A 27,506-nucleotide genomic window follows, 5' to 3' on the forward strand; every position below is an offset into this window, starting at 1 on the left:
TTACAAGCCTGCTTCGACCTCCTCCTAACCATCGCTGGCCTCTCATCCCGTTCCTTCTGCTTCTGCCGCCACTGCCACTCAAGCAGGACGGGCAGGAAATGCCACAGGTCAAACTCGGGCCAGAAGCACTTAAGGAAGAAGATCTGGGTGTCCTGGTGGGCCTGCCACAGCAGGAAGTCGCTCAGCCGCTCGACGCCACTAGTGCGCACAAAAATGTCGAGCGGCGGGCACCCCGCCGTGTACAGGTGCTGCGTGATGGTTTCTGGAGTGATAGTCTCCGGATTGGGATAGACGGCCACGCTGCCGTCGTCGGTGGTGGTCGAAATGGTGCTCTTGTGGGTGTGCGAGTCCGAGTGCAGGGTCGTGGCCTCGGAGACGGCGTCGTCTTCGTGCTCGTCGACGGAGCGAGTTGAGGGGGTTGGGGGAGGGGACAGCTCGTTGATAGCGGCGAGGGCCTCAAGCTTCTCCCCTTTCTTAGAGAGGATCTTTTGCTTGATACGGTTCTGCGAGAAGGGTGTAGGCTGGGCCGGCGCCGTCGTGGCGTACTCCTCGACGGTATGGCGCATGGCTGTCGTCATTTCCTCGCGGGAGGTGTAGGGGAAGCAGATGTTGAGGACGCAACTGAGGCGGTCAGTCTTCGTGTGCAGGCCAAAAGGGGGTTATTAGGTCTTCCCCATACTCGGTGTTGTGTGCCGTGGCAGCAACAGCCCGCTCCACGACCTCCAGCACATCGGGCGGCACGAGGTCCAAACGACCCAACACCCGGACGCTGGCACCATAGCGGTCCAACAACTCTCCATGCTGCACGATCTGCTCGAGCTTGAGCTTAGCAAGCTGCATCAGCCCGTCGACCTCGTACTTGGGGCGGTGGAAGTTTTCGAGGCTGAAGGCGTAGACGGTCACGACCTCAACGCCGCACTTGTAGCACACCTCCAGGATCTGCGCATGGAATCACACAAGATTAGCTTTCTGCCGTCTTGATGATAAGTGGAAAGGAGAGAGGGGAGCTCACCCTCGCCAGCGCCTCAAAGCCCAGATGGTGCCCCTCGATGGTCTCGATTTTGTGACTGCGGGCATAACGGCGGTTGCCGTCCATCTCAAAGGCCACATGACGCGGGATCTTGCCCTGGCGCAGGGCGCCGATAAGGGTCTCTCGCAGGATGTTGAGGCCCCATTCTGCGGGAGGAGATTTGAGGAACCAGCTCCGTAACCTAGACAGATATAGGTCCGACATTTTTCGCTGGGCTGCGTTGCTATGCTATGCTTTCTTTTCCTTTCCTTTCCTTTCCTTTGCTTTGCTTTGTCTTGCTCTGCTTTGCTTTGCTTGCTTGATTGATTGATTGCTCGTTTGCTTAAGAGAAAAATAAGAAGAGTAAGTAGCAGGGTGTAAGTCTGGTAGGGCTGGTGGTAGAGATGATGTTATCGGGCAGATTTAGAGTGCCGCGGCCATGGTCTTCAGAGTGGGATGTGTGGGAAGTGCAGTATCGTAGAGAGAAGACAGAAAAGATTGGGCCGAGAGCACCAGTCCTGCGGTGTCTCCGTAATATTACTTATCCTCGTGGTAGTCGTCTGTCTGCCCTTGTGTGTATGGACAGACTGTCACAATCAGCAGTATGGCCGACCGAGGGCGAGAGGGGCAGAAAATGATACGATAATCAAAGGCCCTGCGGCTTATGTGATGGATCTCTCCTCACAGTGGCCGGCTTGCGGCTTGCGTGTCGACAAGTGGGAGTTAAAGAGAGGAATGGATCCACCCTGAATTTTTGTAGGTCCCCCAGGGTCAGGGTCGGCAGAGGTAGCAGGGTCGGGGATCGATGTCATCCCTGGGCCGAGCTGGTCTTGGCGCTGAAACGGTGCATGTGGCATTGTGGCATTTCACAGAGCGTAGGTGTGTGGCTGCCGTTCCACTCACCAAACTCCCCCAAACTTCGAACTCAGCCGCGACAACACAACGCCATCTCATGTCAGTGAGTCGAGTTGTTTGAGACTCAATAGCGGCTCTTTCCGTCTGAATTTTGGCCTTTTTTTTTTTGAATTCAAGGTTGCAGCATCATCCATTTGCACAATCGATGAATCAAAGCGACAGAGTCCATTATCCATAACCCAGAGCGGCAGACAAGCTTGCAAAGCTGTCCTCTGTCTCTCAACTCACCAAACGCGGACATGTCGAGGAGGTAGCCATCAACCAAGACCAGCAACAACGACGGTATCAGCAACAGCAACAGCCTGCCAGACTTCGAGGGTCTAAACAGCCATAATGTCGTTCGCAAGCACACCCGTAACTCGCACGATGGTGCTCGGGCTGGTGGGCACGTCGATCGCGGCCAGCCTGTTCGACATCAAGCATTACTTCGACATCCAGGTCGGCCTGCATCTCTTTACGTACAGGCAGACGTGGCGCGCTCTCGTATACCAGCTATGCTATACCAACTCGTCCGAGGTGCTCTTTGGTGCCATGGCGCTATACCACATGCGGACGGTCGAGCAGCAGTGGGGGTCGAGGAAATTCGCGGTAGGTTTTCCTTTCCTGGGCAATATAAAAAAGAAGAGGGGTCCTATGCTGACATCAACCAGTCCTTCGTCATCGTCTCTGGCCTGCTGACAGCCGTCCTCCCGCCGCTCATACTAGCTGTTATCCTCCGGCCCCTGACCTTCGGCATGTTCGATTTCCTCCCGGCCGGTCCCACGCCCATCATCTTCGCCATCTTGGCGCAGTACCACGCCATGATCCCACACATCTACAAGTACAAGGTCGCGCTGACTACCGGTCCGCCGTCCGCCAACGACGCCGACGACTCCGTCCCGGGCATCACCTTCTCCGACAAATCGACCAAGTACCTGATGGCGTTGCAGCTCGCCTTCTTCCAGTGGCCCGGGTCCCTTCTCGGCGCGGGTATCGGCTGGCTCGTGGGCCAGGCCTGGCGCAGCGAGCTGCTGCCCGGGGCGCTCACGCGCTGGCGGGTGCCCGGATGGCTGGTTGGCATGCGGGGCCGTAAGAGCAACGAGAGGTTTGAGGGGATGCGGAGGAGACTGGAGAGCGAAGGAGTCTCGACGGCGGCTGCGTCAGGGGCGCAGCATGCGGGCGGTGTCGAGGGTAGTAACCGTCGACGGACGATGGGGCAGCAGATTTTAGATGAGGTGCGTGGGGCGTTTTGAGGAATTGGGTCTATCTGTATCTATCTGTATCTGTATCTGTATCCGTATCTGTATCCGTATCCGTACGCGGGGCTGGTTGACCATAATAGAAGCATGCTTCCTGGTTCGGTATCTACCTATAAGGAAGCAGGCTGTTCCTGAGGAATCCAACTGGCCTGACAAGTCTCCCGCAGACGCACTCATTGCTCGTACCCGGTATGGATTCCGTTGGGATCACAAGAGTCACAGAGTCAAAGGCTGCGCCACGACATCCCCCTAGCTCCTACGGCTGGAAACAAACAAACAAAAAAAAACAAAAAAAAAAAAAACAAGGCCAAAGCCATCGCCACATGCCATATCGACTCACATACGATATTCCTAGAGCCACATGAACCGCATGCATCTTCCAAGCTTCATTCCTCCCATCCAAGACAACTGCTGTCGTGTGAGTCGTGAACAGCTCAGGGCCAGCGAGTGAGTTGTACGGGTTCCTAAAAATGAAATGGATGCCACCAAGTTTCTCTCCCGTCATCCAACAGGTTCAGCACAGGGTGAATATCCCGTGTACCCGCATCCAGGCTGTACGCACAGTAGGTCTCATCGTTCGATTGGCTGAGGAGATCACTGGGGAGTCTGCCTGCAGCTGCAGCCCTCGGGTATCCCAGAGCCCCGGATCGGCTTAACAGCAGAGCCCACACGCACACCCGCGCTGGCTCGCGCAGCCTGTCTCCACTGGACCACTGGGACTGCTGGACCTGTGCATTCCATGCCACATCGGGTGTTACACTTTGTACTGTGTACACGCATGTCACAAACGCATCATGAGGAATGGGCAGTGCATTCCCAACTTGGGCTAGGCAGCTGGATGATGGGATTTCAGGCCGGTTTTGTAATGAACCAAAGTATATTTGTAGGGTTCGATAACTTTTATTCTTGAATTTCTACAATCATTTCCTTCAACCAAACCTTGTGTTTTGGCTGTTCTGAATGCACACACTCTCCCCCGGAACAGAGACCGGCCCGCACAAGAGGTACCTCCTGCGACATTGCAAGGACCAACAGCTGAAAGTGAGCGTAGGCTTTAGCGGGAGCCGGTTTAAGGGATCGAGATCCACTTTTCACTTTGACCCTCGTGCGCGCTGAGCCTAAGCTTGCCCATTTCGCATTTCGCATCTCGCATCTCGCATCTCGCAGTCCAGCTTCTCTTCTTCCACTTTTTTATCTTTTTTTTCTTCTCTCACAACAGCTCTGCTGCAGGGCGACGTCGCCAGGCTGCCTTTCGGTGCCTAAACCCGATTTCTCGCGTTGCTCGTCGGACAGACGACCTCTTCCCAAGTCGAGGACACACACTCCGACGACAGCCACGACGAGGATCCATTTCTTTAGTCTCTCGCATTGGATGGCACGCCTCGAGGCTTAAGACAGCCAGCACTTCCGAAGCCCGAAGCCGAGAAAGCCGAAGCTGAGCTAGCTGAGCCTGAGCTTGTCTCCCTTGTTGCAGCTGTGTTGGAGGTGCTTGCAGCCAGACGACAATAGGCACCTCGGGGATAGAGGAGTACTGCTACTGCTACTCCGACGTTCGCCATTAACGATCATGTCTTTTTGGATATCGCATACGCCATAGCCTTCTTGCTATCCTTAGACACGCACTCGATATTGCTTACTGCGAGACACCATGAACGTTGCCGGCAGACGACCTGGGTCTAGCAGCAACGCCTTCATGGAGTCCCCTGATGTTGTCCCATCGGGCAAGGCCCTCGTCGAGGGCTACCGCATGGACATCATGACGGGCTTCGAGCCGGAGCGACCTCGTTACAATCCTGTACGCTAAGCTGCCCTGTTTTTTTTTTGTTTGTTTGTTTTTTTGTATTTTCTTTTTATTTTCTTTTCTTTTCCTTTTTTTTTTGCGAGGCTTAACTAACTGGAGTGTAGTTGAATCCCGACCACCCCCAGAGCTCGCCGCTCGTCGATCTCAAGGACCCCATCCAGGTTCACCTCCTCACAGAAACCGCGCTCTCCGACGCCAAAAACTTCGAGATCCTCTCGCAGGAGGAGGTCGACAGCCTCAAGAAGCAGATCCAATCCCTGACGATGCGCATCGAGCAGACCCGCGCCAACCTGGCCATCCAGTCCAAGTACCGTGACGCTGCCTCGTCCATGGCCCGCTTGTACAACCCGTCCAAGGACAGCAAGCGCCGCAGCCTGCTCGGCAACCGTATGAGCGACTCGGCCAAGGAGGCCGAGATGGAGAAGCAGGCCAGCGAGCGCCGCTGCGAGGAGCTGGCCAAAGAGCTGTTTTCCCTCGAGAAGCGCCTCATGGAGCCCCAGCGTCGTCTGCTACAACACACCGCCGGCATCCTGCAGCTGACGCATCGTGCTTCCGCCAAAAAGACCACTCAGGCTCCTGTTGGGCCGCCCATGCAGGCCGGCATTCCGGGCAGCCCCGAGAGTCTGTACACGTACTCCAACAATAGGGATAGTCTGGAGCTGCCGAACGACGAGCTGGAATTCGACGAACGCAGCATGTACCTGCCCCTTGACGATGGCGGTCACCGCCGCAAGAACACGATCGAGATCCCCATGAAGTCGCCCATCCGAGAGCAGAACGCCCAGCTGCGCGAGCTGCGTGAGGAATTGGAGCGCATCAAGGAAGAGAACGAGCGTATCCTGGAAGAAAACATCGAGCTCAAGACCGCCGAGCGCGAGCTGCGCGAGCGCATCGCCCAGCTTGAGGACGAGCAGCGACAGCTCCTCCGCACCGAAGAGCAGCTCCGCGGCGAGTATGAAGACGCCAAGGCCGAGGCGGCGCAACTGCGTGAGGAGTGCGTGCGCATCCGGGACGAGGCGTCGCGAATGCAGGACGAGTCGAGCCGCCTGCGCGAGGCCGATGCCCGGCTGCGCGCTATCGAAGAGACTGTTGTAGCCCAGACCGAGGGCCAGCAGCGGACGATCGGGGATACCGAGAAGAGGCTCGAGATGCTCAACCGCCAGCTGCGGGACATCATCGTCGCCTTCAACCCCGAGGAGAACAGCGAGTTTGCAGAGCCCAAGCCGGCTGCTGGTTCTGGCGAGACCCTGCGCAGCCAGCTGGAGTATCTCGAGCGTGCGCTCGTGGCCGCGGCTGAGGAGCAGAAGGTGCAGGCGGAGGCTATCCAGCGGGCGCAGGCGACGGAAGCCCAGGTTGCTGAGGCCTCGTCTACCCTGGGCGCGACCCAGGCCGCCCTTACGCAGGCGTATAATCGCGTCCAGGCCCTGGCTAGGCAAATGCAGCTTGTTGTCCAGCAGGCTGGCGGCAACAATGAACAGCTGGTGCAGCCCCCTGTTAGTGGCACGCTGGATGAGCACCTCGATTACATTGAGGACGCCCTGCGCAGCGTCACTTCCGAGCTTACGAGGGCGCTCGAGGAGTCGTCGACCGCCCGGGCTCGGAAGCAGAGCATTGATCAAGTTGACGCGGTACTCATGGGGCTGTGGGAGATCATCCGGGGCGACGGCGAGTCCCCACGCCGGGCAGAGGATTCGGATGGGGACGTATCCGGCGGCGAGTTCGATGCCGCCGGCTATGCCAACGAGCCCTACTCTCTTCAGGCCTTCTCGACCAAGGTCCAGTGGTTGTACGCCCAGGCGACGAGCCTGCGCGAGCAAAAATACATCCTCCAGCGCCAGATCAAGCAGCAGCGGGAGCTCAACAACCGCAGCGAGTCAGAGAAGGACCTCGAGATTCAGGCCAAGACCGAGGAGCTGCACAGGACGCAGATGCTGCTGGAGGAGGCCGACCAGGCCGCGCGCCACGCCCAGGCCCAGCTGCAGCGCGTCCTGGCCGATATGGAGACGCTCCAGAAATCAAATGCCGCCAACGACGAGGCCCTGCAGGAGCAGCTGCGCGAAAAGGCCACGCGCATCTCGGCCCTGGAATCCGAACTGCGCGCCGCACGCGAACAACTCGCTGCCGCGGAGGCCCAAATCTCTTCCCTCCAGACCGAGCTGTCATCAGCGGCGACGTCCCGCGCAGACCTCGAGACCAAGCTCACGGCGCTCGAGTCCCAGCTCGCGGCTTCCATCGAAGCCGCCCAATCCGCCGACGCAACCGTCGCCCAGCTCCGCCGCGACCTCTCCGCCAAAGACGAGGAGCTCGACTCCTTGAACTCGATGGTCGTCGAGCTCAAGACCGAGGTTGCCATCGCCAAGGCAGAGCTCGACGGCGCCTACGGTACGCGCAAGCAGCGTGCGGCGGAGGCCGCTGCGCTTGCGAACAGTGCCGCGGAAGAGAGGCTGCGGAAGGAGCTGGAGAGTGCGCTCAGGGATTTGGAGGAGATTACACGGGAGAGCATTAAGGCCGAGAAGGAGAGGTTGGAGCTGGAGGGACGGCTGGATGAGGCGGAGGCGAGGAGGAGGGAGAGCGAGGAGGTGAGAGGGCGGCTGGAGAAGGAGGTAGAGATGCTGAGGGAGGAGTTGGATCGGGAGAGGTTGAAGCCACCTCCGACGCCCACGCCCATGTCAACCGGTCCGGCGGCTGGCGCCGCCGCGGCGAGGAGTGCTGGAGCGAATATGTTGAGCGAGCAGTTCAGGGCGGCGGTCAAGGAGGAGAGGAAGAGGTGGCAGGAGGAGTTGAAGGTTTGTTTTTACCCTACTCACTCACGCATTTATTTTATTTGATTTCTTTTTTTTTCTTTTTTTTTCTTTTTTTTTTGTTTTTGTTGTGTGTGTGTGTGTGTGTGTGTGTGTCTTGAGAGTAGCAGGCTGACTGTTTGATACAGGAAGAACAAGCCAGAAGGCGCAAGGCCGAAGAGGAACTTCGTGCGCTTAAGCGTGCGCAGGCACAGGCTCAAAAGGGCTCTGGACTGCCGGACGGGGCAGTGCCGCCGCCGACGCCGGCGAAGACGGGGTTATTGAGTCCCAGATGATAATCAAACGGTGCTATGAGGATATCTTCTTTATCACGAAGGGGTCGGTTATGACTTATTTTTCTGCTTAGCATACTCTTATTGCCTGTTTTTTTTTCCCGTTGCTTCTTGCTTTACCATACCGCAGGGCGTTGATTCAGTCAGTTATGGGGCGTTTCATGCTTTAATTTTCGTTTGAAGGAAGACAAAAAAAGCACGCTTTATTTTATTTTTGCTTTCTGTGAAGGAGGCTTCTGCTTCTTTTTTGTGGGAGAGAGAGGGGGGGGGGGAAAGTCTGTTCAGTTGCTTGCTTGCTTGCTTGTTGGAGATACCGCTTTGGTTCGTGGATTCAGTCACAGATTTCTCTTCTTCCGTCGAGGGTTAAATTCGTTTCTCTTGATCAGTCCACGCTGGACACTTCTCTTCTGTATGCTCTTTAGTCTTGTATTCTTTTTCTTGGGTGGGATGGATGCATGCATACACATAACATACCCTTCTTCTTCTTTCACTTACACTCTTCACTTTCTTTTTAAATTTTATCATCGGATAGAGGTTATACCGTTCGTTTCGTTTACACTCAGATCCTCCTGCATGCATGCATGCTTGCTTGCTTGCTTGCAGGCAGGCGGGGACAGGTTGAGCGATGAGTAGAGTTAGGATCGGCCAAGCCGGACGAGGACGACTGGCTAAGTATCATCATCAGCACGTACATCATTACTGCTGCTCCCGAGAGAAATAGACAACGGTGATTTTTGCTTAGTGCTGGGACATTAAGTGCGTGCTGGTGAACACAATATATGTCTTGCAAGTGTTCATGTCATGTCATGTCTCCCTGCTGTGTTCTCTTCCTTGCCATTAGAGTCTGCGGCTTCAGTCAGTCGCTGGCTGACTGGCTGGCTGGCTCGAGGTCGATCCAACCACAGCGATGCTTCACGTGGATCTACGGTCTATAAGGCTGAAACAAGCAAGCAGGCAAGCAGTAGACTGTATAACCGAGAGGGGAGATATAAGTTCAAACTCTCAATCTAATTTGCACTTGACGTCTGTTGACAGGCAGTTTGGGGACTCACCCCTCCCATCCCGTAGTCCCACCTAAGACACGACCACATGAGGCTGAGAGGAGCTACATAGGCCAGCTTCCATGCTCCTGCTTTTAGGACCATTGAGTGATGGAGCGGCGCAGGCTATGCCGTGGGTAGATCCCGGTGCAGATCCGGTATTCCCATGAAGCATAACCGGTCGTGAGCGTTCTCGTCGATTATTTCTCAAGCCACTTTTTTTGGTTCCCCCCTCCCCCATCCTTTCAAGTCCATCCAGACTTGGTTGCTTTTTTTTTTTTTCCCCTTTACCCGAGGAGCTACCTTGGTAAGTACTAGGTGAGCTCCTGTTCCGCTACCCATTCTCAACTGGCATCTTCTCGCTTCGGAGAAGAAAACATACACGGCTTTACGATCGGGTATGGTGTAGCGGTAACATCAGCGACTCTCAAAAAGCTCACATGCGAGTGCTCGCTAGCCCGGGGTTCGACTCCCCGTATCCGAGATACTTAGGGGTTCTTTTACTTTTGTAGATTTTCTGACCATTTGTTATGCTTGCTTGTTGGTTGAGACGTTCCGTCTTTCTTTTCGATTAGCTGTTTTACGTCATAAAATTGAAGTTCTGTGGTGAATAGCGGAGGTTTGTCGAGCTCTCTGTTCAGTGTTGCTTCTTTACTCTTTTCCTGACGAACAATGAGAACAGCAGAGGCCGTCCCAGAAAAGCATATACTTGTGCCGGCAATCTGCATATGAAGATGACGTCGTGAGAGTCCTATCTGACAGCTTGGGCGGTCGAGAGGTATCTGTGCAAGATACGTCAGTATCATTTCAGGAGTTTTTTTGTCTTTCAGGGGTTGGATGAAGCCATTCCCAGTGTAATCTTTCCTCACTTACATGTAATCTCTCGTAAGATACGTGTCACTTATATACCCGCTTACCAATTGGTACTCGCTCACCTCTAAAACAAAGAGCAGCTTCGACCACAAGTTCATCTCGAGGCATCAACGATTTGGCTCTCTCGCTGTATGCGTAAAACCCGCTTCCAGACCCGTCACATGCAATGAGACGCGTCTTTCCATCAATTGCGACGCGTAAAGCCTTCCCGGTTGCATTAGTCAGAAGATGCCCGCCAAACGCTCGCTCAAGCAGACGACGCTGCTGGGTTTCGTCACTTCGAAGAAGCCCAGGCTATCTAGGAGCGAACAGACCCATGTTAGCAGCAGTTCTGACGACCCAAAGAAACAGGTGACGGAGGGACGTGACGAGATTACGTCTGGAACGCAGAAGGGGGGTGAGGAGTCTGAGGACCCGAAGAAAACGAACGTAACCTCCCGCTCATCGCTCTCACCCTCTGCCACAGCTCAACCACAGGCCGCCCCCTCAGCGTCAGCCTCATCCTCAGCCTCATCCTCAGCCCCAACATCAACCTCAACCTCAACCGCAACTTCCTCTGTTCTAGCACCACCACCACCTTCCTCCCCCACCAATTCCCCCAACCCCCAACCTTCCCTATCCCCCACAAAACCCCCATCCCCGACCAAGGCCTTTACTCGTATAGTCCCCCACACCGGCTCTCTCTTCCCCACCGCCCCCCCTAACACCCTTCTCATCCACGCCTGCAACACCCTCGGCTCCTGGGGCGGCGGCATCGCCGCCCAGTTCGCGCGTCTCTACCCTAGCGCATACAAGGTCTACAAGTCTCACTGTGTGCGACACAAACATAATCGGGGGGAGTTAGTCGGACGGGCGCTGCTCATCCCACCACTCGACTCGCCCAGCCTTCCAGGGTTGAAGGAGGACGGTAAAGGGGATGGGACTGGCCCTGGGGTGAGAGGGCATTACATAGGGTGTCTATTCACCAGCCTAGCGTACGGCAAAAAACGCGACAGTGAAGACAAGATCCTCGCTGCTACGGCAAAAGCGTGGAGGTGGTTGATGAGGCTGGTTTGCGAAGCTGAGGAGGGGGGGGAGATGATTAGAGAGGTGAGGATGTGTAAGATTAATGCGGGGCTGTTTGGCGTGCCGTGGGAGAGTACGAAGAGGGCGATTGAAGGGGTTGAGCTAAGGGAGGGGGAGGTGCCGAATGTTGGGAGGGTCGAGGGAGAGGAGGGGTGCAGGGTGGAGGTGCAGGTTTGGGAGATTGGGTGTTGAAAAGGCGTTTGTTAAGGTTTGATGGCGAGGGTCAAGATGTTAGTACGCTATATTTCATGCTAGTGATGTCGGCTTGTGGGGAGGGTTGAGGTTTGAAAGCAGGTGAGAGGCGAGGTTGAGGTTGCTGTTTTAAAAGGATGTTGTTGATAAAAAGGGAACGATATGCTCATTAGGATTACCAAGAAGGAGAATAATGCACACAGTACGCCCGACGCCGTGTCTAAACAAAACCTCTACAAACCCATACCAAACCCATCCCAAGCGCTATCTCTTCCTAACCGTACTCCCCACATCCTCCTCCGCCTGCACATCATCATCTTGTTCCCCCAACACCTCTTCCCCCTCCTCCGCCGTCCCTCCCGCCCCCCCGGCTCCTCCCACGGCGCTCTTCGCCTTTCTCCCCCGTTTCCCCCGTTCCTTCTCCTCCTTTTCAGCCTCCTTAATTAAATCCTTCTCGTCCAACAATTTCCGCGCCGCCTCAATCTCCCGCTTCTTCTCAAATACCTCCTGGATCTTGCCCATATAGTACGGGTTGCGCCGCATCGCAAACTCGAAGTCCTCGAACTTGACTTTTTGTCGACCCGCGTGCTGGGCCGCGCGCGTCGCTTCAAAGGCCACGCCCTGGATGAACTCCGTGACTATTTCGTCGAGCACGCGGACGGTCTCCGGTAGAGGACGCGATACGTCACCGTGGGAATAGAGGAGTTGGGCTACTAAGGAGGTGTTAGAGATTGATGGGGATGACGTGGTTATTGGGGGAGGGGGGGAAGGGGGAGGGGGGGAGGAGGGAGGGGGGAGAAGAGTGTACACTCGTTGTAAGTAAAGTTCATCTTGCCGACATTTTTGCCGGCGCGCGCTCTAGGCTCCATTTTGATGGCGGGAGGTGATGAAAAGAGAGTGATTTGACTTGACGGATTGGTTTTCTTGACTCGTTTTTATTACTTAATTCTGAGTCTCAAATAAGATTACAGTGTCCTCCGAGTTTTCGTATTTTGAGTTTCTGACGTATTGGCAAGTTATCTCAAAGAGCTGTCCAGCAGAGAGCAAACTCGAGTCTCATGAAGCTGATGAAACCTTCGTCTGAGAGAGACAGCCAGGCCGAACATGAGGCTGCAGCTCAAGCCAAGTGGGGCCTCCACAAGTGAGTGACCCTGGGGGGCCATGTTAAGTCTTAGCCGGACGCGTTGGAGTGGGTCCAGGTCTTGGCAACCGATCGCGCTCCTGTGTCACAAGCCAAGCTTGGCATCACGTCGCAAGCTGTCATCACAAGCTGACAGACGCCGACTGCCCGACTTCTTAGAATCTCTGTGATCAGACGACGGAAAAAAAAAAAGTCAGAGAAATTTGAGTGCATCGTCTGTTGCAAAAGCTCGCAAGTTTCCAGGACCACAAAAAAAATCAGCCAACATGGTACGTCCCTCGAATTCGGTGAATCTTGCTGTCCACCTCCCCCTATCCAAATGCCACCCAACAGGCAAGAACATGGCTAACTCTCCTCTTCCAGACTGCTCTATTCAACTTCACGAGCCTCCTGCTCGTAATCACTCTCCTCATATGGTACAGAGAATACGTCGAATTTCGTCCCTATCGCATTCCTCCGGGGCTCGATACTCTTTTTTTTTTTCACCATGCTCCCTCCCTGCCCTCCCGTACCCCTGCTTCCCTAGCACAGAGAACCACATCAGATTACGAGTTTCTTCAGATATTTTATGATTAGAAAGATTTTTTGAGGGGGATTGAAGCTGACCATAGTTAATTTTGGGGAAATAAAGTACTTGTGCCTATGTGCACCAATTGTTTCCGGCTATCTTGGATCGGAATAAGACTGGGTAGATTCTCTCTCACCCTAAGTGAGAGGGGACTTGAGAGAAAAGAGCGGTGCTGACACGAACCGGAAATGACAGAGTAATGGGCATATTTTGGAAGTGCGCCCGCATAGGGGAAAGATTAAGCCCCTACGTGAGTATAGCATGCATCCTGATGGCGGTATGTTCCCCCATTCTACCTTTCTTTGAGACAACCTCCAGATCGGTGGTCGCGCTGACAAATCGAACTCGGGCAAACAGATCTCCATCTTCATTGGGATGTAAGAAGACAATCATGACACGGCTACATGCACCACGAGTGGACCAAAAAGAGGGAAAGGCAGGCCTCTTTGCCTAAATGATGAGGGTTGTTCTCGGCGTTGTTGGTTGGTTGTCTTGATCTTTCGGCATTCTTTGTACATGCTAGCACCTAGGTATATCCTTTATTCACACAAGACACGATTAATACACAATATGCTACGCTTGACAAAGCGTCCCGACCTCGAGTCCTCTAGCAGGACTACCGCATGATTCTAATGCCGGCAGCGAATCAAAGAGGACCTAGATGGCTAGTAAATAGGCCACTGGGCGTCCAGAGGTTGTTTTGCCTTTCTCAGCCCGGTTGCGGGGTGATGGCCTGACCATCCAACAACAGACGTTCTGTGACCGACTTTCGGGGCTTACGCAGGGACAATCTGCGGCCAACCACAGCGATTCCCGCGCCTCCCATAAACTTGTTCCCGTGGCTGGATCACGGGGTCTATACGAACGAGTGTGCAAAACCATGCCTTATCAGTCCCATATGCAGACGTCAAATAATATCAAACACATTTGCATACCGCGGCATCAGGTATTGAAAGGACTGCGAATGGAATAGATAATTTGCATTCGCCGTGCTGTATGTTTCTTAATGGAGGGTTACCCTCCATTGGCCAACAGATGATGCGGCTGGCTGCTTCGACTCTGGGAAGTGGTTGTTGCCAGGAGCCATACCGGTCGAGTGGGGTTGAGAGTGAGCTGTCTGTTCCCTTTTGCAATCAAGGAAGAGAAGAGTTTGTCACCGAAGATATTAATGTTGATAGAAGCCAATGTAGGTGCTTGAGTGTATGTGCATGTGCCAAGACTTGCTTAATCTTCAGACGCTGATTTATCGGTGCCTGTCCATTTTCTATGTGAGTGAGATATACTCCCGCCCTGTCCCCTGACGACCATATATCCAGGTATGTCTTTCGGCCCAAGTCTTGCTTCGGTCTGCCGCAGATTGTATGACAAGCTGTAAGTGGCTGCTGATATCACACGTCCACAACAGCTAGTCATCCGCCCCAAGCGCCGGCAGTCTGGGGCAGACGGTTACTCGGCTGAGCCAGTGAATCTTGTACAGTCATCCCGGCCTTGGGGGCTCCCGACCTGGTCGAGAAGTGTTAATGACTTGTTGGCCGGCATGGAAATGGTACCCGACGACCGGTGTGATCCCCCCATGGGGTTCGGTAGAAGACAAAGTTGATAACCAAGGTGTGACTTGCTATACGCCGGGATTATCATGATGACATGGCTAGCCTTTGATCACTTAATGTGATATGTATCATATGTCATGGGGGAAGTCATGTTCCTTCTCGCTCTCTAAGCGCTATGAGTCCACGTGATTCCGTCAAGCTTGGTGAGGCCAAGAGCGCTTGCATATGTGTACCTACACCTCACCTGGTTGCGAACTTTCTCCCTCAGGGAATGCCATCCTGGTGTGAGCGGTCCTAATCGGTGCTTTGTAATCGTTTAATGAAAGCTGTAGGAGTGATTCCAGCCGCATAGCTGCTCAAGAGCCAACAGAGAAGCACCGCATCCGTACGGACCCTCTGTCAATGGCGCAACTTTCACGGCTGAAGGCAGTCGTAAGGCGACACGTATCGTCCATGAAGGAGTGAGGTTGCAGAGAAGCCGGGATCTCGCAGACTTAGGGAGCGATGAGATCCTTTCGGCGTTAGATTTATTCTATGTCTAGCGCTCTATCCTTATTTGTATCACCGGTACTCGCTGCTCAGCCGGCGGCAAGTTTTTACCTGCTTTAACTGTATTACGTTTTAGTATGGCAGCAGCTAATTCAACTGACGAGAAACTTTTGCAACAAACTCCTCTGTTACTTTCTTACTTCATCTTCCCAGCCTCACCCTCTCTCAGTCGTTTGATTGCAGGATATAGAAAAGATTGTTTGTCGCCGACTACAGAGCTGTAAGTAGCTTCTCAGCACCTTCTAACTAGACCCTACCTCCTCGTCGTTTCCATCCCTCTCTACCAGTAGTCCATCCAGCGCCGCATTCCTGCAGAACGCGAAACAAATCTCTCCGAGACTGGTGCTTTGAAATGGTCCTTATCGATTCCGTTCCGGCCCAAGGCTCCTTGATCACCATCACGGCAGGACGCACGACCCATAACCTCCCCGCCGGGCTTCAATTCAAGAGACTTGCCTTGGACTCGAGTTCCCAACGTAGGCAGCAGTACCTAAGCACACTCTTAACACTTCTCGACTGCTGCACACATGAAGCGCCTGCATCATTGGCTTGACCGTACTATGCCTATTCCCGACAAGAGGCACGTAGGGAGATAGGCTCCTGCGGTCATCCTGCCGCCAGCCGAAGCACCACATATCTACAGGCAGCAGGCAGCAGCTGCTACGGGGAGAGACCGCCAATCTGCTGTAACATTTGTTGGAGCGTTGAACCGTCGAATGTTTCGTTCAGCTTGAGCGATTTGAGCCTCGCGTATTGTAAGAGTTGTAGTGGGTCACGTGTGAGATGAAGTAACAAAAGACATGCTGTTGGTTCAGCGACGTCGTATGTGCCTTCTCTGGGGCATGCAGCAAGGCAAACAGGCGAGGCAGAGCCAAGGCAAAAAAAAAAAAAAAAAAAAAAAAGAAAAGAACAAAGGCTGATGTGAGTCTTCCAACACTTGTTGGCTCACGGCTAAGTTCATGTTCCTCTCACCCGTTTTGCTCACTCATTCATTTACTCATGAGAGAGCCCATCCTAGACGGATGTCACAGCATGCTTCCTCCAAGCACACACTTTATAGTGGATATGCACCTTTAAGAAACATGAAACACTCACTCCTCGAAGCGTTGCTGGGGCAGAGCAAAATGCCTAAAGAAGGCAAGACTGGGAATATGAAACAGCCAGATGCTGGTGTCCGTTTCGGGGCATTTCTGTTGATTCTGCCGGGTTGGCGAGTTTCATCATAATGGAGTTCTTGTAGCGTGAGAGAAGGGAGAGTGTGCCACCGCCGCCTTTTTACGGTGGGCGTTCACCGAGCACGGTGAAGTGAAGGTGAAACTCTCCACCTTGAGGTTTCACCTGAATCAACGGGAGCCGAGGCAAGATGTCGATGTCGATGGGCTCGGACACCTGAAGAATTCCGGACAGACAATTTGTATAATTCTCAATTGACAATTGTGCACTCAATGAAAGTTCATCTCATCACACCGATGCACTCTCGAAAAGGCCAAAGTTCATCTTATCGGTACCTTTCTCGGCCCCTTTCCTGTCACCTACCGAACCTAAGCCTGACTTCCCAGCCAGCTCAAACCACACCTGCATAGGCGACGAACAACATGACGTGACCGACTGACTCGCCCGTGGGTCAGGCACAATTGACGTTGGCGATTTGATCAATTTTTTTTTCAACATTTTTCTTTTCTCCCACAACCCCCCCCGGGAGACAAACAATCAGAACTCTCAACAGCAGATAAAAAGTATAATGGCCGGCCCGCCAAGTTGGGGTCCAGCTTCTACGATTATGAAGCTGGATGAGCTGAGCATCGCCATCTTCGGATAGCACAGCCGAATTTTTTTGGCAGAGATTTCGGGTTGCGGCAGGGACATCGCAGCTTTTGAAACTGTCCAGCAAAAGTGTAGAAGGAAAGGCATGTATCGGGATATGTTGGTACCTATGGATGAGTCTTGTTGGGTTTGCCCTCCCGGAACCGAGGCTGGCAGACGCAGACAGGCATCCAGGGTCGAAGCAAAAGGACAAAAAGAGGTTGTCGATCATTGGACCCATCGTCATGGATCCCTGAGTTTATAGAGGCAAAAAAAAAGTTGCCTTGATGACGCAGCGCAAAGGGAAAGAGTATCCGAAAAAAAAAGGGAGACTAAGCAGCCTCCGGTGCCACCGGCATTGGGGTCTGTTTGTAATCCGTAATCTTTGTACAGACTTACGTCAGGTCCGTGCATGTAGGGTAATGTGGTGTAGATGTGTGATATTGCGAGGCGAGATACGGCCGAGCGTATGTCCGCAACGCTGCCGCAACAGCAGTTGTTGACACCGCTCGCCGAGCGAAGAACGAACTTAACTGTCGATCCCGCTGTAAGTGTGTGCATCGGGTGCAGCGATGTTTGATGATCTTGGTGCGGGTGTACACCGCTCGGATGTCCAGGACAGTGTAGGTAGGTCGATGAGAGGAGGTTGCGGAGCTTGAATGTTAAGTCTGTGCTTGGGGCGTTCGGGTGGCATCCGTCCGGACGGACGTCGAGGCAGGTAGTAGCGGTAGTGTTGTAGAGTCGAGATGTTACGGCCGCGTGGTCACTAGTGTCCTTTCATCCCAAACAAAGGGTCTTTCTGTCGATGGAAGCCATCATCAACAACGTCAATAGCCTGTTTGAGCCAGCATCTCTCCCCTCATCATCACCCCAAACACGTTTCAATCCCTTGGCCCCCTCCCCTCCTTCCGTAAACCTTCTCGAAGCATTCTCGAACCTCCTCAGCATAGCATAAACTCCCCTGATCTCCCCCCGGGGTCAAGAACCAGGTTAACACACCTCCCGGCGTTTATACTATCCCAAGTTAAACGCGCCGACGGCAAAAACCAACACAATTCAACCTCATTACTTGTGGAATAATCTCAGCCTCGCAACCAAAAAAAAAAAAAACTACCACGTGGCATGGTCGACACTCATTGACAAGGACAGGGACAAGATTTCGGTCAACTCCTAGAGCGAGGTAACGATGTAACCATGTAACGATGTAACGGCACCGGAGACACAATCTCATCTCGTTACCTATGCACGGACCATCTATATCATCCATTATCGACTTCACAAAAAAAGAACACCCCCTGGACAGATCCCCAAGCCAGTGCGCAGGGCTATGATCTCATCAACAGGCAAGCAACAGGATCGGATCCGGGCCCCGGCTCCGAGTCGGGAGCCCCGCTGTGCGGCGTGCGGCTCGCTCGGGATTCCGTTGTTGCTGGGTTCTCATGATGCTCCAATTATTGATTGGCCACATATTTCAACCAATTATTAAGAGCCTCGCTCGCTTGTTGTCTGTTTGTGCCTGTGTTGTCGTTCTTTTTTTGTGACGAACACCGTCAACCAGGGCCCCAAAACTCGCGAGATGAGTGGGGCCGTGGCCACATGGCTTGTGGGTTGGGCTGGGCTTGGCGACGAGGGGGAGCTATTCGCCCGGGCCCAGGGGATTGGGATTTGGGGATCGAAAAAAAGGGGGGGGGGGAATTTCGTTCGTTCGTTCGTTCGTTTTCTGGGGGAGGGGAAGCTGATGAAAGGGCCAATGAGGGGATCTGATATTGACGCTTCTGGCGTCATTGGTGAGAGTGGAAGTCTCTCGTCGTCAAGTATACTTTCCAGCCGTGTGAGGGACAGCTAGACTTTGTGGTGGCAAGGAGGAATTGGCTGTCCTGCGGGAATGGATGGCGGATGCTTGTCATAAACGACGTGAAGAGCCGAAGGCAAGAAAGTCATGAAATTGGCTTTGGCCCGTTTTGGAAAAGCCTTTTTGTGAGGAGTAACTGGGTCTGGAGAGAACCTGTGCGGCTGAAAGGTTCTCGAAGATGATCGAGTTTCTCTCTCTCTGCGCAAGCAGGACGCTCCGCCAACTGCGGGATAGTTCCGCGGTATTGAGTCAAGTCTAGATTTCTCGTCCGAGGGGTTTGGATGTTCAGGTCCATGCTGATGGTTTACGCTCCAGACTGCGTAAATCTTGGAGCTTGAACAGAGCTTATGTGAGGGGCAAACTATCCCATCACCTCTCGATACAGCAGCAGCACCAGCAGCAGCAGCCAGCTGAAATTGGAATACATCCTTTACCCAACTTCAGCGTCGGGAACTTGATCTACATGCAGGATAAAGGGATGATCAAGTGCCCTGAACAGGTCAAGAAATGCACGCGACCAGATATCATGCGACATCCTCACTCCCACATGTCCTTGGCAGCCTAGTCCAAGATCTTTAAATTCCCCCAGCTCAGCACCATGGCGCTCAATCCAGCTCTTGGCTGGCTGGCTGGCTCATCTCCAAATCCCTCTTCGAAAGTTGAGGTGGGGAAGAGAGGAGGGGGGAGGGGGGGGGGAAAGAGGGCCGCAATGTGGCTGTCCTGGCTGGGGAAGGACACGCACAAGCGTGGGATGGACTTTGACCCAATCACCCGGGACGTCCCCCCCGAGGCGTCGGTGTGGGCAACCGCTCACTGGATTTGGAAACTTTCGGAGATGTGGGCATGGCATAGGCGCATGGGCTGACCTGAGGGCTTTGGTTGGTTGGTGATGACCTTGTCACTTCATCGCAGGCAAGAGAAGAAAAATGCGTGTGTGAGAGAGGGCTGTAAGCTGCAGCTTGCGGGTAACTTGATGCAGGTGATGATGGCTGTGAGGAGCATGTGGACAGAGCATGGGATGCCTACAGGCAGAGTAGAATATTGCATACGAAGTGTAGGGCAAAGTGCTGTTATTCTTTCGGCACGCAAGCAAGCAGACGGGCAAAATGTCCGCGAACAGGGAAAAAAAAAAAATTAAACTAGATAGTCTGGGCAAAATACTATACGAAACGGTGTTTCCGTCTGCACGTTCACTTTTATCTCAGTATATCGGCTCGGTCAGTGTAATCAGTGCCTTTACGCATCGGTCCCCGCGATGGTAGCATCGGCAGGAATTCCGTACGCGGCTTGGTAATTGCGATGTTGCTTTGGGCCATACTTTTAACAAGTGAAGTCCCGGAAAACAAAATGGAGTGGCTCCTCAGCTGCCATCCGACGCGGGCGATGCAGTCCATGCGCGCCATATCTGCAGCCTCGTAATGAAGGGTTGTCGTTCACCCCGTCGGCACCCAACAGGAGATGGTCTTTTTTTTTTAAAAAAAAATGCTTACCTGTATTACGTGCGAGTCTGTTCCAAGGCCGACGGTGCGCATATTGCTAACAGCCTGACCGGCGTCGGAGCGATTACTTTTACTCTATCGAGGACGATCGCAGAGATGGTGGATGGAAGATCAGGCCATAGAGGAGCATCCCTGCGTCGTTGGACCCCTAAAGTCCTAACAATTTTTGGCTGCAGGGCTCCAACAATGCTCCTCATCACCTGCTGCAGCTAAACACCGAGCTCTGGAAAATGTTTTCTTTTTTTTTCCCCCCCCGACCATAAGTATCACGGCGAATGCCGAAGTTTTATCAAGTCCCGTCGATGACGCATATCTCGCAAAATCGGGATCAACCCTCAGCCGGGAGGATGTCCTTTTAACAAATCCCCCGTCCGCACATCCACATTCACGGTGATACTAGTGCGGATTGGCAGGGGCGGCCCCGGACGGGGGGGCATGCACGCACAGAATCGGATCGGCAACGGAAGATGCTGATCAGGCTCTGGCCCCAGGGGAAATTCTCGCGATCGGTATGCGATGCGATAGGGATTTGTCCGGGATGTTGGCGGTGATGTTGACGTCAGAGAGATGTGTTGGAAGATAATAGATGCGCGTCGGTCATCTTAAGTAATCCGGCGTGTCTGGGGCGTTTTTGTTGCAAGTTTGCTGAATAGGGCAAACCGAAGTTTTCCCTTTTGTTTTCTTTTTCTGTTTTTTTCTAGAAGAGCCCTTTTCAATTCTCAGGTCACAGTCCTCAGTCAGGATTGAGACCTTCTCCCTTTTAGGGCCTGCCTGTCCAGGAGAGACAATGAATCGCGTCGGCAGGGACGCTGTTCCAGGCCCTATGGCGAGGTCGAAACGCAGGCAAAGTTCAAACCCACACAGTTCCGACCTGCCTCCGAGTCCGTCGCCGCCGCCGTTTCGCCTCAGACAAAGACGTTTGGGTTGGGTGCTGGGCCGGTGGTAGAGATGATGGCCCTAGCTCCGGCAAAGAGTTTCTGTGGTAAGCAGGTTCTGTGCCATGTCGGTGTAAGTGTTTGTATGAATGGGTATCAGAATACGGATCCGTATCTCGATAAGGTTTTTGTAAGCTGTAGAACACCTATGAGAGAGCCTATGAGAGTCTCGGGATGGACTGGGAAGTCTGCGACTAACTGGCGCTGGTCTCTCAGCATCTGCGCGGTGTCGGCGATGCTCTCTTCAAGCAGCAGAGGTAACAGCAACAACTAACTATGGCAATATACCATCACTGGATGGCGAATGCAGTTTCAACTCCAAGCATCTTGTCCCAGTTAGAAGAGGAGGTGTCCAACTGCGACTTGCTGGCGTTGCAGGTCCCAACGTCGAACCTGTTCAGGCCTTTGCTTGACCTTCCGCCTTTGTAACGGGCGGGTTACAACGCGGTACGAGCGAACCATGGAAGGCTACGGTCTGCCACATGCTTGCTCCGCATGTGCTCCGCGTATTGCTTTTTGCCCAAAACAGCGAACTTTGCACACTCGACGAGGCCAGGCGGTCGGTGGAACGAATGGAATGAAATCCTGTTGGTGGGCCAGCCAGGGACCGGAACCATGACGGTGGGTGGCGGAGGGAAAGGCGAAGGGGAAGAGAAGGTGGGGGGGGGGGTGTGCTTTTAATGAGGGCAGCCCGATCTTGCATTGTTACAGGTACCGCGTATAGATTACAGGTACCGTCACGACGACAAGTCGGGCTGTTGGTAATGCTGATGCAGTACAAAGATGCGATGCAGTGGCAGCTTTGAAGCCTGAAAACGACCAACTGCGCTGCCTCAGAATCCTCTAATCCTTCTTTCTCCAAGCTGTGCCAGCACCCTGCGGTCTGCATGTTCCAGGACAGCGTTGATGCTGCGGTGCCCTGAGGTGAACTCAATGCGATGCAATGGCGGCCAGTGACAGCCCATGACTCCAGCAATTGTTCCAAGTCCAGTTTTGGAAGATGAAAAAGGCCCACTCAAGGCCATGCAGCAAAACCTAGGCTCCGCGGGGGGCCCACACATTGGTCAAGACCTGACGAGAAGACGCGACGCCCCTGGCCCCCTGCCTGCGCTGATGTCCCAAGGGCCAAGTAGCCAAGCAAGGCAAGGCAGGCAAAGGGTTCGATGCAGGGCTTGCAGCAGCGCTGGGCGGTCTTGTCTGGGATGCACGACTTACACATTTTGCCATCGCATCCCTCGTTTCCGCCGTTCTAATGCACACCCGCCCTTTGGTGCTTGTACAGTGGTAGTTTTTATTCTCATCCTGTCCTGTCCTGTCCATGTCCATGTCTGTGTTAGGAGGGCCTAATACTTAATAATAATAGTACGTTGCTGCTGCAGCACTGCGCCCCGGCTTTTCTTCTGCTTTCTTTCCTGTTGCTTCTGCTCGTTTGCTTCTCTTTTGCTCTCTCCTCCTCTACACTCTCGTCTCACCTCACACCATCCGGCCTCTATCCCGACTACTGACCAGTCAGTAGTGACAACTGTCACTTGCTACTACTGCTGCTGCCATCTCATTTATTCTCGCTCTTTCTAGATACATTGAGCTCTGCGCGGCTGCTGTGCTGCACACCGTCCGTCTAGCGCCAGTGCCCGTGTCCAGTCACTCCCAACACCTCCGCGGTTCACGTTCACATTCACGCTTGCACTCGCAATCCGCCCTCGTTGACTTGTGCTGGTTTGTCGCATTGCGCCGTGCACATCGCACATCCACATCGCACATCCGCCTTGTCCTAGGGCCTCTGCTCTTGTCATAAACTGGACTCCCGACTCCTCCGACCCCGTCCTCGCTCAGGCTTCCGACTGCATCGATCTGCATTGGATTGACTGCACGCAGCCCCGGGTCCGTCGTCTGTCCGTCAATCAGTCCGTTAGTCCGTCGCACTCACCGACTCTGGCTGCCGTCGACCGCCCTTAATCAATTCGGCGCACACATCGCCCATCGCTCGTTCCGACCCATTACTGCGCCTGCTCCTGGCCGATTGAGCGCGCCAGTTGTATGAGGTCGCCTGCATGCAGACGTGCCCTTACTCTTAGACCAGACTCATCACTCCGACATCAACCAACCCAGCCCTCAGACTCGCCCATGCGACTGTGCTGATTGAATTCTCTGTGAAGCTTGATTTGGCCCGCTGCATTGCTGCATCTGCTTCTTCTGCTTGATTGTGGTGCAAGGTGGTTGAACCATTGGCTCTGACCTCTCTCTCCTTTTCTTTTCTTTTCCTTTTTTTTTGTGTGTGTGTATCTCTCTCTCTCTCTNTCTNTCTCTCTCTCTCTCTCTCTCTCTCTCTCTCTCTCTCTCTCTCTACTCTTCTTTCTTTCGTAGTACTAACCTACCTACCTTACGTTACGGTTAACCGTTACCTTTACCTTACTTTACTTCTCGACGAAACACACACACACACACACACACACACACACACACACACACACACACACACACGCGCGCGCGCGCACACGCACACATACACACAACCACATTCTCCGCGACACACGGTCACTGGTTCACCCAAGCTTGAGTTTGCTGCTCCCGCCCACCAGCAGCTACTGTGCCCGTCTTTGAGCGGCTTCAACTACAGCAAGCACTAATCACTAGGAAAAGAGTCGATACAATCAGCCATTCTCTGTCTCCTCTGAAGGCCGGATCCTTGCAGGTAAGCCCCTCTTTATGCTACTTGTTGCCCATTTGCACTTCACAGGTTCCTCCTTGCGTCTGATCCGACCAAAGGCAGGTTACTGTGATGAGGGCTCTGCACCCTGCAGCCTGCCGCTCTCACGAGACCCTCGCCTCCGGATTGTGTCCCCCACGCCTTTGTTTGTTGCTGCACACTGAACACTGCGCACTGCGCTGGCCCTGCTTCGTTGCAATTGCAAGTTGCAGGTGCATCCTTTTTATCCTCAGTCCTTTTCCTGCTTTCGAGTACAGCCTCTGTGCGCTGCAGCAATGCTGACTGTCCGCCTAGTTGTGCTTGTGTCCCCTTCTATAAATTAAAGCGACACCGCTGGTGTTGCCCTGTCGTCACTTATATCCGGGCGTCCTCATTTCCTGGTTTACCTAGATTCTGATCAAATTTGGCTACCCTTTTTTTTTAAAAAAGAAAAAAAATTTCAAAATCCACATTAAGCCATGGGCGATCAAGGAGGCCTCGAGAGCCATATGCCCAGCCACAGGAGACAGGATTCGGCCGAGGAGCCGATTCCCTCAGAGCCGGCTCCCGAGACGAGGAGTAAAACCTCCGACCCCGATTCCCAGAACATGCCGACACCCCCTCAGAACCTGCCCCGTGGCTCGATCAGCCAACCATCCTCAGTACAAGATGCGCCAGTACCGACGCGGACACCAACATTATCCAGAAACCCGTCAACCTGCTCGACAAGATCAAGTACTAAGCCACAACAACAAGAATATCTGCCTGCACAGACACAACAACAACAACAACAACAACAACAACAACAACAACAACCGACAGATCACCGGTCGCATCTCGAGCCCGCCCCTCCTGCCTACCCCCTCGAGCCCCCTGTGACCAAGACGACCCTCAGCGAGCTCGATGTCCAGAAGATCGTGCACAACCCAAAGCTGCGGCACGATATCAATTTCGATCCTGATCTGCACTTTAGGCCGAACACAGATGGCGAGAAGGGGAGGAGGAAACAGGAACGCGCCAACCACTTCTGGCAGACCCTGCATGATCAAATCATCCTGTTCGTCACAAACAGGAATCTGTTCCACAGCACATATGGTTATGGTGACTGGTGTCTGCCGACGTTGTTGAAGACGATCCGCGAGATCATCGAGACGTTGGTGCCGCAGAGGGATCGGGACTTGCTGAACGAAGGGTTGAATGTGGACCTCCTGATGCAGCAGTTTGAGCGTGGTGTGCTCGACCTCGAGAAGCTGGCCGGCTGGCTCGCTGGTGTGCTCAAGCTGCACTGTGCACCAATGCGTGACGAGTGGGTCGACGACATGTACCAGGAGCTGAGCAACGGCGCGCGCAACAACGACATGACCGAGGTGGTCAAGGGTCTGCGCAGCTTGCTGAGCGTGCTGGAGGCCATGAAGCTCGATGTGGCCAACCATCAGATCCGGTGTCTGCGCCCTGTACTCATCGAGGATACGGTCAACTTTGAGCAGCGCTACTGGATCCGTCGGGTCGAGCAGCGCAAGGCCTCCATCGCTCCATCAGCCCAATGGTACCGTCGCCAGGCGGCCCTCTATGGCGAGCGGTCAACGGCCTACCGCAGCGAATTCGGCGAGATGACGGCCTTCTTCCACGGCCTGGCTGCTCTCGTCCGCCCGTCGACCAGCATCGCCCAGATCCCTCCATCCTTCCACTTCGACGAGGACCGTCTCTTCAAGCTGCGCTCCGACCTGTACGACTCCATCTGCCTGGAAATCTGCATGCGCAAGTTCGAGGACCTCGAGCGTCTGTCCCGCGTCACCCAGCTCTGCGCCAACAGGATACCTTCCTTCCTGATGATCAGCAACACTGACGACAACCGCCGCACAAGCCATCGCGCCTCCGGCGACTTCAACTTCATGGCACCCGCCTCAACCTCCTCCCGTCCTTCCAGCATCGCCTTCTCCGACCGCGGCTCCGCCTTCTCTTCCCCCCGCACCTCCGCCATCTTCGGCTCCTCGCGTTCCTGCTCCCCATCCCCCTCACCAGCCCCGACCTCCTTATCCTCCTCCTCCTCCTCCTCCTCCTCCTCCTCCTCCTCCTCCCCTTCCAAATCTAAAGATCTTTACGCCTCCCTCGTCGCCCTCCTGCAGACTGCCCCGCCCGCCTTCACCCCCGCCGACCGCTGGCGCGGCCTGGCCGGCTCCCTTGCCGTGCAGATCCTGCGCTATGCTAACGCCCCACCGTCGGTGCTTGATCTGGGCCGGTTTGAGGCTCAGCTCGCGGAGCAGCTGACGAACCCCGCGTGTGATGTGTTCCAAGAGGTGGAGAGATACTTTGGGGAGAAGTTGCTTGCCGAGTTGGCGGGGAAGGTTAGTGAATTTAAGGCCTTGAATGGGTTGCAGCTGTTTAATGTCGCTACGGGGGGGAGTGGGAACTCTCAAGCGAGGAGTGCGACGGCTACGCCATCGGGGAGTCAGACGAGGTTGGTTGCTGCTTTGGGGGGGAGAAGGCAACAAAGGGATCCGAGGGAGGATGCCGGGATCGAGGATATGGCGGTTAGGTTGGCGCATTTGGGGGTGCTGCATTGGAGGGTTTGGGGTCCGTTGGCGTATGAGAGGGATGTAGAGGTTGAGATGGGGTTGCGGCATTGAACGTTCAATCACCTTTACTTAAGACCTCTTTAAAGGGCCGGGTTGAGGGAGGGGGGGGGGAGGGGAGAGGGGAATTTAACCCTACTTAATTAATTAGATTTACAAACGGAAGACCAAAGACGAAAGAAAGAACCTAATAATATGAGGTTAGGGGCGGTGTTTGGATTTGGTGAGGTTTGGGAAATTTTTTTTCTGTTTTTTTTTTTGATCATTCTCTGTCTGCTTTGACTACTTGGATGGGATGTTTCGAGAGTCATCATACTTAAGGGTTGGGACGGGCGTTTTTGCTGCTGCTTGCTTTCTGCTTGCTGCTAGTACTTGATTGGTTGCTACAAGCATATTATCGTCATCATAGTCATAACTGTTGTTGACTTTTGAAGAGCATACCATGTTGTAATTCCATACATACCTAGGTAGTTACGAAGGTAACTACATATAAAGATTCGTTTAGCCAACCTTTAAAAAAGTTTAGCTGTAAGATTTTGTGATTTGTGACGTTGATGCTTGAGATTTTCTAGCTCATAGGGAGACTATTGGTTGAGGAGCTTGAATTTGCTATGCTCATATCGGGGGTAGAGGAACTTGCTACACCACATGATCAACATTCGGGCAATCATTGAGCTCCTAGACGTTGCTTTTTTTTTTTTTTTGCGTCATTTATTCCCTTTGATCCCTTTGAACTCGCTATCACTATCTTCAGTATCGTCCTCATACCATCGTATACCCTTCCCTCTCTCTTTGGTCGCGCGACCAACAATTGCTGATATTGAGAGCATGGAGCCATGGTCGGTTTGAGAAGTTCGATCAGTTCTGGTTGTTTTGAGTTAGAAAGTAAAACCCGGTTGATGCCTTATTTGGACCGCGTCTTATCATAGCGAATGGCACATCAAAAGCTTCTTGGATGAGGTAGGTAGGTCGGTCGGTTTTTTTTTCCAGAATTGCTGCTGCCTTAGTCGGTTGCTGGCCGTTGAGCTCGCTGACGTGACAGCAATGAGTGAAATCTTCAACTTGCGCTCTGATGAAGGAAGAGTTCGATCAACGGGGCCCAGGATACACATAGATGTTTAAAAGTAAAGCAGCGGCAGATGCA

General features: G+C 53.7%; 6 protein-coding genes and 1 non-coding gene across 7 annotated transcripts in view; 5 read left to right on the forward strand and 2 right to left on the reverse strand.

Moving 5' to 3' along the window:
• The window catches only part of CTHT_0006750 (uncharacterized protein), a gene marked incomplete at both ends in the record, with an annotated part of 5,822 nt that extends 4,588 nt beyond the window's left edge, over positions 1–1,234 (reverse strand). Inside the window, 3 exons of the mRNA XM_006691144.1 lie at positions 19–621; positions 680–939; positions 1,013–1,234. Coding sequence (XP_006691207.1) covers positions 19–621; positions 680–939; positions 1,013–1,234 — 1,085 coding nt within the window. The remainder of the gene's footprint in view (positions 1–18; positions 622–679; positions 940–1,012) is intronic.
• Positions 1,235–2,257: 1,023 nt separating this feature from the next.
• Positions 2,258–3,156, forward strand: CTHT_0006760 (uncharacterized protein; the record flags this gene model as incomplete). Its single annotated transcript, XM_006691145.1, has 2 exons — positions 2,258–2,512; positions 2,575–3,156. The coding sequence occupies 2 exons, from the start codon at positions 2,258–2,260 to the stop codon at positions 3,154–3,156; spliced, it is 837 nt and encodes a 278-aa protein (XP_006691208.1).
• Positions 3,157–4,810: 1,654 nt separating this feature from the next.
• On the forward strand, positions 4,811–8,039 carry CTHT_0006770 (uncharacterized protein; the record flags this gene model as incomplete). The annotated part of the gene is made up of 3 exons (XM_006691146.1): positions 4,811–4,957; positions 5,068–7,749; positions 7,893–8,039. The coding sequence occupies 3 exons, from the start codon at positions 4,811–4,813 to the stop codon at positions 8,037–8,039; spliced, it is 2,976 nt and encodes a 991-aa protein (XP_006691209.1).
• A 1,431-nt stretch (positions 8,040–9,470) lies between these two features.
• CTHT_0006780 lies at positions 9,471–9,560 on the forward strand. The gene is given in 2 exon segments: positions 9,471–9,506; positions 9,526–9,560. It is a non-coding gene; the product is annotated as a tRNA-Glu (tRNA).
• A 617-nt stretch (positions 9,561–10,177) lies between these two features.
• Positions 10,178–11,206, forward strand: CTHT_0006790 (putative ADP-ribose 1''-phosphate protein; the record flags this gene model as incomplete). Its single annotated transcript, XM_006691147.1, has 1 exon — positions 10,178–11,206. One exon carries the CDS (start codon positions 10,178–10,180, stop codon positions 11,204–11,206), a length of 1,029 nt encoding a protein of 342 aa, XP_006691210.1.
• Positions 11,207–11,470: 264 nt separating this feature from the next.
• Positions 11,471–12,075, reverse strand: CTHT_0006800 (uncharacterized protein; the record flags this gene model as incomplete). The annotated part of the gene is made up of 2 exons (XM_006691148.1): positions 11,471–11,919; positions 12,015–12,075. 2 exons carry the CDS (start codon positions 12,073–12,075, stop codon positions 11,471–11,473), a joined length of 510 nt encoding a protein of 169 aa, XP_006691211.1.
• Positions 12,076–24,268: 12,193 nt separating this feature from the next.
• Positions 24,269–26,416, forward strand: CTHT_0006810 (uncharacterized protein; the record flags this gene model as incomplete). The annotated part of the gene is made up of 1 exon (XM_006691149.1): positions 24,269–26,416. The coding sequence occupies one exon, from the start codon at positions 24,269–24,271 to the stop codon at positions 26,414–26,416; it is 2,148 nt and encodes a 715-aa protein (XP_006691212.1).
• Positions 26,417–27,506: the final 1,090 nt, after the last annotated feature.

The sequence above is a fragment of the Thermochaetoides thermophila genome (genome assembly GCF_000221225.1).
Source record: "Thermochaetoides thermophila DSM 1495 unplaced genomic scaffold scf7180000011806, whole genome shotgun sequence".
Lineage (NCBI taxonomy): Eukaryota > Fungi > Ascomycota > Sordariomycetes > Sordariales > Chaetomiaceae > Thermochaetoides > Thermochaetoides thermophila.